The sequence below is a fragment of the Dendrobium catenatum genome, unplaced genomic scaffold, assembly GCF_001605985.2.
Source record: "Dendrobium catenatum unplaced genomic scaffold, ASM160598v2 fragScaff_scaffold_1639, whole genome shotgun sequence".
In the NCBI taxonomy this organism is placed as follows: Eukaryota; Viridiplantae; Streptophyta; class Magnoliopsida; order Asparagales; family Orchidaceae; genus Dendrobium; species Dendrobium catenatum.
The window spans coordinates 886177-898189 of NW_021320101.1; the positions used below are offsets into that span (position 1 = coordinate 886177).

The window sequence follows — 12013 nt, forward strand, 5'->3', positions numbered from 1 at the left end:
TCCATTAATTTTTCTGTAAGGAAACCTATATTCCAAGTTCCTATCCTAATTTTAGTTTCATAGACTAGCTTCTTTGCCCACATCCGTCCTTGATGTGGGAACCCTTGCCTATTTAACACTGCACCCGGGCGCCAGTGCAGCGGCCCTTGCACACTTGTCACTGTATTCAGGCCATACAGCGTGTCGCTTCCAAACGGCAGTGTTGAAAAGGGCAAAACCATTGAATGAAAAATTTGCTTGCTATAAATTTACATGAAATTAATACAGTAAAATTTTGAAGGAGTTTAAAGTTTATCAATAAAAAATTCAAATGTAATATTCTCCAACTCAGTTTTCATCTTTATCATATGTTTCTCAATTTTCTTTCCCAATAGATACTAAAAATTTTATTCCATCAAAATTCTAAATATTTGAAAGTTTTCACATATTTCTTTCTTAAAAACGTAAAAATGAGCGTCAATTTAAAAATAGCATGGTTAGATCGGGTCGGTTCGTAAGAAAACAAAATCTACGTGTTTAATGCAGGTTATAATTTCTCTTGTGCATGAACTCATCTAGAAGGAGAAGAAAATCCGTGGAAGCGAAATAAATGGACTGAATGATCTGCTACAAGCCTAACCTAAAAAATTACCTTTGCAAACGAATACAAACACGTCACGTTCAATCTCATTCGTACTCGTCAACCAAATCAGCTGTTTTGTGTTACAGCCAAGTCAGCACCAGAACAGAGAAACGGTCTCTCTTTTGGGCGTGGTAGAAAGCCACACGGGTCAAATCCTACCCTACACTCACAAGTTACTCCCTTATGCGCCCATTCAAATCCTTCGTTCATCCGAAAACTAACGGCCAAACTATCAATACCGCATACAAATTCTTGCGACGTTACCTTTGCAAAGCATAATTCATCCACTAATTCACGACACGTGTCCGACGAAATCCCCCACCTCCGTATTCTTTCAGGAACCTTCTCGAATGGAAAAGCATATCGCAGCTTCTCGCGCCTTCCATCTCTTTCCTGTTCTTTCTCTCTCTCTCCTCCCTTCTCCTTGCAGAAATTTACCGTCCGAATCTCGACTAGTTAATGGCTGCTCCGCAGCCGACGGCGACGGGTACGCAAGAAGGTCAGAGATCGATCCCGACGCCATTTTTGACGAAAACTTACCAGCTCGTCGACGATCCAGAGTTGGACGACGTGATCTCGTGGAACGAAAACGGATCCACCTTCATCGTGTGGAGACCGGTTGAATTCGCCCGGGATCTCCTCCCCAAATATTTCAAGCACAACAACTTCTCTAGTTTCGTCCGACAGCTTAATACCTACGTGAGCCCTCCTGATTTCCCGAATTAATATCCAGAACACCCCGTCGCGCTAGTATATTCGATTAATCATTGTATGAAATTACAGGGGTTTCGAAAGATCGTACCGGATCGATGGGAGTTCGCGAACGATTCGTTCAAGAGAGGCGAGAAACGGCTCCTCAGCGAAATCCACCGCCGAAAGATCTTCCAGCAGGCGGCGGTTCCAGCCCAGCCGACGGCGATTCCAGCGCAACCCGTGGCGATGGTGGTTCCGGCGAACCAGACAGAATCGCCGGTGAGCTCGGGCGATGAGCAAGTGATATCATCGTACTCCTCGCAGGGAGTGCTCGAGGCTTGCAGCAGCGAGGCGGAGCTGAGGGAGGAGAACGAGCGGCTGCGGCGGGAGAACGCGCGGCTATTGAAAGAGCTCGGCCAGATGAAAGGCCTCTGCAACAAGATCCTCCAAGTCATGTCCAAATATGATGCCGGTTATCAGATCAACGGCGGCGAAGCTGCCGGGTGCGGCGCAGGAAGATTGGAAGCGGATGGTTCGCCGGAACTAGAGATGCTTCTGGCTAGAGGACCGGTGAAACTTGAAGCGGGGGTGTTCCCGAGGCTTTTCGGCGTGGCGATCGGATCGAAGCGGGGGCGAGCTGAGCAGGTCGAAGAGGAGTCGCAGAGGTCGGTGGTGGATGTGAAGACGAAGCCGTCGGATTTGGCAGCGGATCGGACGGTGCAGGTGATCGGTCAAGAAACTTGGCGGTTGGACTGTTCCAGGCCGAATCATGTAGCGTTTAAAGAGTAGGGCTGGCACTTGACTGCTTGCTATGCTGATCACGTGAGGACGTCGAGCGAGCCTTCTCTTTTCCTGACTCTTTGAGTTTGTAGAGTTGGATAATTAATTTAGTTTCAGGTTTTAGTAATTTCCCTTTAATTTTTGGTATTTTTTCAATTATTAGAAGATAGATTATTTATGTCGAGTTCAATTGAATAAATGATATACAACTAAAAAAAAAGTGATGATTTATTGGTAGAACTTTCTCAAATTTAGAGTATATTAGTTTTATTGCATGAACGTGAATAAAAATTTATATTATTAATATTTTAATGACATTATCATTCTATATTTTTTTAATATAAATTATATCATTTTTAAATATAGTGCGAAAGCTTAATTGTGATGGTGATATTACATGCACACACATGTTATAATTGATAGCTAGTAAGAGCATGAAGTGAAAACACAATATACAACTCATAAAAATAAGAACTAAAATCAATTTTTATTTGATAGGAACATGAGATGATAAGAGGAAGAGGTGGAAACATATAAACATATAAAATTTTATTATTATAGTAGTAAACAATTCAAACAACCGAGTGTTGAATTCAATTCCTTCAATTTTTATTTGATTCATAAACTTGCCTTCTAACCCTCCTCAAACATTCATAAACTGTAGTATGATAAAATGTAGTATGATAAAAGAAACATATCTAACTTCATTACTATATATTATGCAATGCAAAAGTAGAAACCCAATCTCCTAAAGGTGTTTGAACTAAAAATCAGATAACGGTACAAAAGTAAATAAAAAAGAATGTAAATCATGCTTCTCTTAACCTATCATTGTATTTAAAAATCAAAATCTAACATGAAATGAATAGTAGAATATTTTATCCATATAAAAGCCAAAGAATTTGTAAGGCCTTTCTATATACAGATCATATAGGTTGATTGAATATGTTTCATAATATACAATAAGCAAAATTGAGGAAGAAAATCTCACTTTCATGTTTATGTTGAATCTCTTTCAGTTTAATTAAGTGAGACCCCACACCTGCATAATGTGTTTGATGATTCTCCTTGTCAAGAACCTTAAGCACTATATGTCCACCAGGATAACATATGGATTCCCACCAAATGTATTGAAATGTATCATTTGAGACATCACTTGAGCTATTTTATCTCAGGAGTCATGACTACTGCTCCAAACAGTAAGCCACTATCAATACCCTGCATTTTTGACAAATAAATAGTCATCCTTAGTCTAAGGATCACAAGTTCAATTCACATTAATTTGTTAGATTGATTGAAGCTAGATGTTGATTATCTACAAGTCATGAGTAATATGATACTAAAATATAACTCAAACTATAATGCATTAATGAATTTTGGAACTTCCTAAAAAAAGAAATCCTTGATATTTGCACGGGAAGATTTATATAACTCCATCCAAGCCCTCTTTCAAGCACAAGAAGAGTTATATAATCAATCACACAAGCAATAACATAAGAGGATGAGTATGCGCATAGTAATCCTGAAAAAATCTAATATAACTTCAGGAGTCCTGTAGTGTCTTGTTGATACAATATAAGTGTGATCCTAGTATGCTGTATGCGTATAGTAATCTCATATTGTGATTAGGAAACTGAATCAATAAAAGGAAATTAAAAATTCAACAATTTATGAAAATAAATGAGCAAACTAAGATTTATTAAGTATAGAATTTAACACTTAACAAACAACAAACAATTATTTAATTTAGGTATGAGAAAAATAATAACTTGTGATCAAACACATTTACATGCTCTTGAGAACCAACAAGAATATTGTCCAACCTCAAATCATTATGAATGAGACACAAATCATGCATAATTGCACACATGTTCAACAATGACAAATAAGATTAAACTTCCCCTCCATACAACAACTAAAAACAATTGAAAGAAATGTAAAATGAATAGTACATGCTTGGATGCAAATCATATAGATAAAAATATTAAAAATCATAATTTAATTTTATCACTAATAAAATTTAATGAGTTAAAAAAAAATCTATCCTCACTAAAAGGTTTTCAAATAAAACAATGATTGTCCAAGGGAACATCATTGAAAAGTTGTTGAAGAATTTCAATCAAAGCATCATCCCATTGTTTTTTATGCCTCTAACAATCTTAATTGCTACCATTTTTTAGCTTCTCAATCCCAACATTCTAGAACCTGATCAAAGGTACCAAAAAAGAAGCATTACTAAATTAGTACACTTATGCTAAAAAATATGTTTATGTAAGTTGAGAGATGTTGAAACTTATGAGATGTTGAAAAAAATATTTCATGGTAAAGCCATCCACATAGAGTAGTGCAATACTTGTAAAAAATTGTACTAAATCATATATAAGTGAAATTAATAACAAACTTTCTCTTCCTTTGGTATGATAAGTCAGTTCCTTTTGAAGGTTATCAACAACATGCAAATGCCAATAGCAATTCGAGATAGTTGGAAAAAGATATTAATATGTGATTAACATAGTTAATGATGAATAAATGTGATTAACAGATTTTAGCATGAATAAATAAAGGCCAATGAAAGCTTAGATTCACCAAATTTTATTAAAGAGTTGTAGAGCCTTTCAAACCATAGCTTCACTTTGATAATACAACAACATCAACATTAAGCCTTTGTCCCACTTCACTTCAAAAAATTTATCAATAATATCGCTAAATGGCTACAACGCATCATCTTTTTCATGATCATCTAGACATTAATGATAGAGATGTCATTAAAGATTGCATGAAAAATAATCATACCTGAAATGAGATGCCATAACAGATGCATGAAAAATAATCATACTTGCAATTCTTTTGTGAGATCGATAGTAATCATATCTATCATAGCCAAATGATCCTTTCGCCCTCGAACAAGCATATATCGGCTAGTTAATGTATAATCAAATTTTTATAGACCTAAATCTGCATGTTTATTTCAAAAGAAATAAGAACTGATATATAAGCATAAAAAAAGATATAACGAAAAATAAAGAAGGAGATTTATAATCGTTGACCAATCCGCTGCAGTTTTCTTTTAAGCATTAGAAACAAGTTTCATTTTCTACCTTGCAAGGCCATATCAAATGATTTTCTTAAACTAGTAATATCTACTTTCTGAAGAATAGTTTCTTGGTTGCAGGGGCGGATCCAGCTTCTTTTTTTAGGGTGGGCAAAAAAAAAAAAAATTTTATGAGGGATGGGCAAATATGCTTAGGATTGATAAAAGTAGGGCAAAAAAAATTTTTTAGGGGGGGCAAAATGCCCAAAACACTCAAAATATTTCAAAATCTCTCCTCTAAATATTTAATTTTTTTTTTAGGGTGGGCATTTGCCCACCCTAAGCCATGGGTGGATCCGCCCATGCTTGGTTGATCCTCCATGAATTTTCTAGACTTTCAGCCTCCAAATAGCCGTGCTTTGTATGCAATAGACACTATAAAATGTTTAAGATAGTTATTATAAATATAAACTATCATGAAAATTTTCTAGGAATAAAAAAGATGGTGTTTTTACGTAAGAAAAATACTATAATGAAATGTGAAAACTAAATTACGGATCCTATTTCAATTTCTTGACGTATAATATTTTTGGACTGTATTGCTCCCAAATACTCTCCTCCAATAAATTGAACACAATCTCATTTGTAAGATGTCGAAAAAATGGTGCTCTAAAGAACATAATTCCCTTATATGCATGCAAGCATAAATTATTTGTAGGACATGATTATTCACCAATGTTGTAAAAGACCAGTTGAGTAAGTTGGTGAGAATTATGCACAAGGCATGAAGAGTGGTAAGATTATTGATGCTAGAAGGAACTGGACCTCCCAAAAGATTTTAGTGAAGATGACTGTATAAAAGAAATATCCATTAAAAAGAAAACTCATAAGTTACAATTAATTGTGCTCGGACAATCTCAAGTGTTTGTACCGCTCCTACAGAAGTTGGAATCGTCTCATCTAATTTATTTATATCTAGAAGTTTCCCATCTAATTCAAATTCATTACTTCCACAATCATAAATCTCCTATCATTTAAATAATTTAATGTACATATGTCTTCTACTCTATATCTTAAATAAATCACAAGCAGCTTCAATGAGACCATAACACTTAATATCATACAACATAGCTAATGCCTAAAGACTAAACTCAACCAGATGTAACCCTAAAGCTACCAAAAAGTCTTGGGTGTTTTGAATCTCATAATTGGTATAAAATTTATATAGAAGAATAGGTAAAAAAATGCACATAAATTTTTTTATAATAAGGACATTATTTTATAATTAAAAAAAGAGGTTAAAACATTTCATTTATTTAATTCATTTAAGAAATTTCAAATACATCAAAATTAAATTAGAGGGAGAATTCTAAATGCATCAATTTCTTCAAACTGAGAGGCATTTGGAGGCATAGTTGTATGTAAATAATTAGTATTGATAATAATCATTATAACATTAAATATTAATTTAAGTTTTCTTAAATTAAGTTCACATAAGACTAACGTTGACGCCGCCGCTTTGACATGAAATTGCATTTTATTTGGATAATTTTTAGTGTGTGTATATATATATATATATAGATAATATTATAAATAGGAGCATTATATTTAATTTAAATAAGCAATAAGATCATGTATTTAAAAAAATTTAAAAAGAAGCAAACTAGTCAAATGACCTAAAGAATGCACCAAATGAGTCAAATCAATTGGCACATTCAGCCGAGTCAACCGAATTAAAAATTTAAATTACTATAGGCCATAGCAATGCACCAAACAGTTTGACGCATTCAATGGAATGTGCCAAACAGAATGACACATTCCATTAAATGTGCGAAACTGTTTGGTTATTCTAAATAAGCCAAACAGTTTGGTGCATTCAATGGAATGCGTCATTCTATTTGGCTAATTTGCTTCTTTTTAAAAAAAAAAAAATAATGCTCTATTTATATTCCTAATTTAATTAAGCATCATGCTCCTCCTTATATATATATATATATATATATGTTGCGAGCTTGAATATACTCGGCGATCGAGTTTTAACTATACGTCTTAGCTTTGCACGGATATCCAGCTCACACACAGAAAACACAATATTTTTTACGTGGAAAATCCTTGAAAGGGAAAAAATCACGAGGCCTAGCCCAGTTGAAAATGATTCAACTAGAATATAAGTCGGTTACAATGGGCTGATTCGCCTTCGAGGGCAATCAGATTACAAATAAAAACTGTACCATAGAAATCCGGATGTCAGGTGATGGTCTGGCAGAACTTCGGGCCTCAGGTGATGGTCTGACGAAGGTGAGGGCCTCTAGCGAAGGTGAGGGCCTCTGGCGAGGGGAGGGCCTCTACGATTAAGGTGAGCTGCCTCTGACGAAGGGGAGGGCCTCTAGCGAAGGTGGGGCACTCTGTGAAGGTGTAGAGATCGTGTAGAACTCGCCCCCAGTCGCCTTCCGCGGAGATAGTAGAATCATGGAAATAAGCCAAGAAAAGAGTAAAGTACTTCGCAGGGCCTTTGGCGATGGTTGAGGGCCTTGATCGAGGTGAGGCCTCAGTGAGTGGGTCCGCGAGCTCTGGCAGTCGTCCGCGAGTGCTCCGGCGGTGCGTATCCAGCTGAGTCTCTGCGGTGGTCCGGCGATGGTGAGGGCCTCATGTGGTGGCGGTATAGGCTCTGGCGGTGGGTCCCGACGAGGCACGGTGTGGTCCGGCGGGCGGACGAGGATGGAGTTTCTTCCTCTTCTTACCTTCTCTTTCTCTTCTTCTTTCTTGCTTAGGTCCTTCTAATTTCAAGAGAAAAATGAGGGGTCTATTTTATAAATTTTTTGGAGTGGCATGGCCGTAATAGATAGAGAGATCAACGGAATAAATGGGACGTGATTGGATGCGATGGCCGATATTGAACCACCTTGATCATGAACCGTTCGGTAAGCACTTTGTAGGCTTAATGATTTAGAATTCAGTGATCTGGTGGCTCGTTGGTTCGTTCTAATCGAGCTGCTACGATTTGATTATAAGATTCGTCATTTTGGAAACGTTTGGTAACTTACACAGATGATACAAGCTTCAAAGTGGCTTCGGGTCCTTATTTGGGCCTCGGATTGAGTTCGAATTTGGTGTCGGTTGGGTTGTAATTTCCGAGACGCTACAGTTGACTTAAGTTTGGCTGATAATATGAAGTTCAGGTGATCCCCAGAATTTAATTTTTAAGTTTCAACTGATTTTGCATTGAGATCGTGCTCCGATCAAGATGATTTTTGAGTACGTAGGTGGTGTGGTGTATATATAATATATATATATTGTACTTAATCATTTATGTGCTCACATATCAAAAGAAGTAAAATATAAACACAACTTATAATTCATTTATAATTTAAGCTAATATCTCATTCAGCAAAGCTTATAAAGGCCCAACTTACCCTTTCATGTGCATCTAACAATTTGTTTCACATCATTCAATCATATTTAAAACTGAGTAATGAATATGATGATTATGTGTATAAAAAATAAATATAAATAATATATTATGGTATGACACAGTGGGTCTAAACAAAATAGAAACTATTTAAGACCTCGTTCCTTATTGTTCCTCTCTGAATGGATTTTCCTCCCAGAGGGGGGGGGTGCGTCCAGGACGATGTGTGAGATCGTCCATGGGACGATTCGAGATGCCTTCGCAAAAAGCTGATTGTCTGTAGTGTTTGGAAGTGATTATCTGGACTGGATCGTCCCAGGACGGATTTATGGATCGTACGCTGGGACGATCAGGTGTATGGCAAAAATCCCTCGAGAGCTAAGGGGTCTTTGGCGAAATTATATATACGTCCTGTATCGTCCTACAAATCATCCAGTCGATTGGAAAATTGGTCACTATCGTCCTGGACAGATGTCTCGCGATCGGCCGAGACATCAGACTAATGTATGATAAGCAAAGCAGCTCGTTTGCAGGACAGAAGAGAAAATCATTTTTTTTGTATAAAAATATCTGATTTGAAGAGACGAGGAAAGAGAAGGAAAGAGAAGGGAAGCGGTTTTACGGAGGCCGCGTGAGCGCCTTTTCGTCTCGACGCCGCCTCGTTGGGAAAAGTGTAGATCATCGTGTAAGGACTCCTGAATCGATATTTCTTTGTTCAAAGATATTGTGTTTGATCGTAGGTTGTGTACGGATTTGTGTTTTTTTATCGAAAAATTGACCTGATTTGGTTATTGACACAAATTTTCACGACACACTGTCAACCCGCACAACTTTAGAAATGTTATAGATTATGAATGATTAAGTACACGATTTGAGTATATAGTTCTGCGATGATGTATCCGGCTGGAATTGTATTCTACGCGATTTTATATTGAATAATAAAATACTCTGGATGTTTATGATGATGTGGATGCTATATGTATAATAGTCTTATATGATTGTGTGAACGTCATCTGTTGTAAATTTGGACATTAGTGTTTTTGCAGGTTTTTTTTGTGTATCTCGGTAGATCGTCGTTAGTCGGCCGAAATTTCGTGTCGATTTCTACTTATTCTGGATGACTAGACTGAAAGATTAAATGAAATATTGATATGATTGCTATTGTCAATATGACTATGAATTGGATTATTGATGTGATTAGGTCGATACTGGAACAGCAAGGGGAACTGGTTTGTAACGTTGGTTGGAGATTGATTACCCTGTACAGCTGTGTGGGCCGACGGGCTTTCTTTACACATCGATTATGATATATCGAATGGAGTCATAAGGGAGGTTCCGTATTAGATAGCCGTACGGGCGGCCAGACGGCATAACTCCAAGTGACGTACTCTTTTTATGGATACCAACTATGGATATCTACAACTACATAATATGGATTCTCAACGCAAATGACAGTGATTGATACTATGTCATATATATCGTATTGAACTGCTGTTACTGTATTGGACTTCGGATTTATGCTATTGATTTGATCGGACTTTTACTGATGTATGATCATATCTTTTTATCGCCGGTCGCAGTGACGTTCATATGTATCCGATTGTATGCCGCATTGGAATTACTGACTAGAGGATATAGATATCGGTATTGATTCATGATGCGTATAGATGGATCTGGATATTATATTTTGATAGACTCATATACATATGATCTATTCTATGCACCATTGAGCCTGCTGCATTGTAGCATTCATTGCCTATATAACGATTGAGCTTATTGTACTGCTTTATTGAATCCGATTTCACTTTCTGATTTGATTGTTTGATGATTTGATATCGATGCTATTTGGACAGATGATTGATTCTTCCTGGTCTGATTTTTCGAGATTGCGTATTATATTGAAGTTGTATTATTGATTTGCCGATGTCAGCACTTGATAAACTGATTTTCATTGACTCTCGATTTCATATTGCATAGACTCAATTGACCATTGACTGATATGGATTTGATTGACACGACATGCAATATGATAGCGTGCGTGCTTCGATTTGTTATAGTTATTAGGTGACTGCTGGGCTTGTAAAGCCATTATAGTTTTCAGGTCAGGGCAAGGAGCAGAAGATAGGATATGATCCCGGTTCTACAGTTATTAGTTCTTTGATGATTTTGATTCTTTTGTACTCAGGACATGATAGATTTCAGTATCTGTGGTTTTAGCATAGTTCCTGAGTATTGTACATGAACTTTTGAGATATGAATCGACTTGTATATGGATGTTTTTAATATTATAGATTTTTGTTAGACTGTGTGATTGAAGGCTATAGATGACTCTGGTAAATGGCCGGTGAATTGATATTCTTTCCAAGTTAGATATTGGGGCGTGACAGTAATAATATTGCCATAATCAATCCATCTTAACATGTATGAATTTCAAGTTGTCGACATGTCATCAAGATAATATTGTGTCGATTTAATTGATGGAAGAGGATGCATGTGCAGTTGTGGGAAACCATTATTAATTTATTATACCATATTTTGTGTGTGCGTGTCGTGTGTTATGCGGCAATGTTAAGACAAAGTCATTTAGATTAGGTATCTGAGTAGGGTAGCACATCTTGATGAAGTACGGGTCTTGTAATGTTCTTACTATGCACTTTGATTACTTTTTAAGCATAAACATACTAGAAGCTGCTATCTTTGGCATGTCAGGGCATACATCTTATTTATAATGGGCTGCCGTCTATTTCTAGATAAACCATATTCGAAGATACATTTGTTGTACTTGACTATTATGAAGGATTTGGGGATATTAGGTACATACTCTCTTGGGGGGAGCGGTCCTAGCTCACTTGTATAGGGAGTTGACTAAAGCAACAAAGCATAACATAGCCAATATAATTGAGTGCATACATTTATATATATATTTGGGCTTAGGAGCACCTACATGTTGGTCGACTTGCACTTCATGTTATATTCCTAACATGACTTTGTGGAATGAGTGTTGGATTCAGGTATGAAGTTCAAATAAATATATTTTATTACAAATATAATACACAAAATATTTTCATGCATGTTAGGCTTATTTGAAATAGGTGGAACAAGGATCAACTCCGACAATTTACAGTGGGAAACATTATCAGTTATAGGGATGAGCTGGATGATATACTTGATAGTTAGGTATTTTCAGAATTTTAATGCTTCATTATATGTTGCATAAATTTTAGCGACAAAGTCACTTTTTTTATGTGCAGGTGATTTGGGAGTCGTACACACAGCACATTCTTGCTTTAGTTGCACATATATGTTTGGCAGGTGAAAAGATATGGGCTGCAAGAGTGCCTATGATTAGTTGAAAAAGGGTATAGTAGTGCTTGCCCAATTGAATGCTATGATTGTTCGACTTATCCTATTATTAAAGTCTTACATATGGAGCCTGACTTCAAAAGAGTAAATGGTTGTGGGATAACTAAACATGAAT

General features: G+C 36.5%; 1 protein-coding gene and 1 long non-coding RNA gene across 2 annotated transcripts in view; one reads left to right on the forward strand and one right to left on the reverse strand.

The window, feature by feature from the left end:
• Window positions 1-1556, reverse strand: part of LOC114581301 — a 6935-nt gene extending 5379 nt beyond the window's left edge. Inside the window, exon 1 of the long non-coding RNA XR_003703177.1 lies at window positions 1425-1556. This is a non-coding gene — a long non-coding RNA (uncharacterized LOC114581301). The remainder of the gene's footprint in view (window positions 1-1424) is intronic.
• Window positions 268-2116, forward strand: LOC110110586 (heat stress transcription factor B-2b-like). The gene is made up of 2 exons (XM_020842142.2): window positions 268-1321; window positions 1406-2116. Exons 1-2 carry the CDS (start codon window positions 1082-1084, stop codon window positions 2102-2104), a joined length of 939 nt encoding a protein of 312 aa, XP_020697801.1. The 5' UTR covers window positions 268-1081; the 3' UTR covers window positions 2105-2116.
• The last annotated feature ends 9897 nt before the right edge of the window (window positions 2117-12013 follow it).

What these genes read in the sequence shown, in the direction of transcription:
- LOC110110586 (XM_020842142.2), top strand. Translation starts at nt 1,082, where the DNA reads ATGGCTGCTCCGCAGCCGACGGCGACGGGTACGCAAGAAGGTCAGAGA. An exon ending in TCCGACAGCTTAATACCTAC is followed by an intron (nt 1,322 to 1,405) that starts GTGAGCCCTCCT and finishes ATGAAATTACAG; the next exon opens with GGGTTTCGAAAGATCGTACC.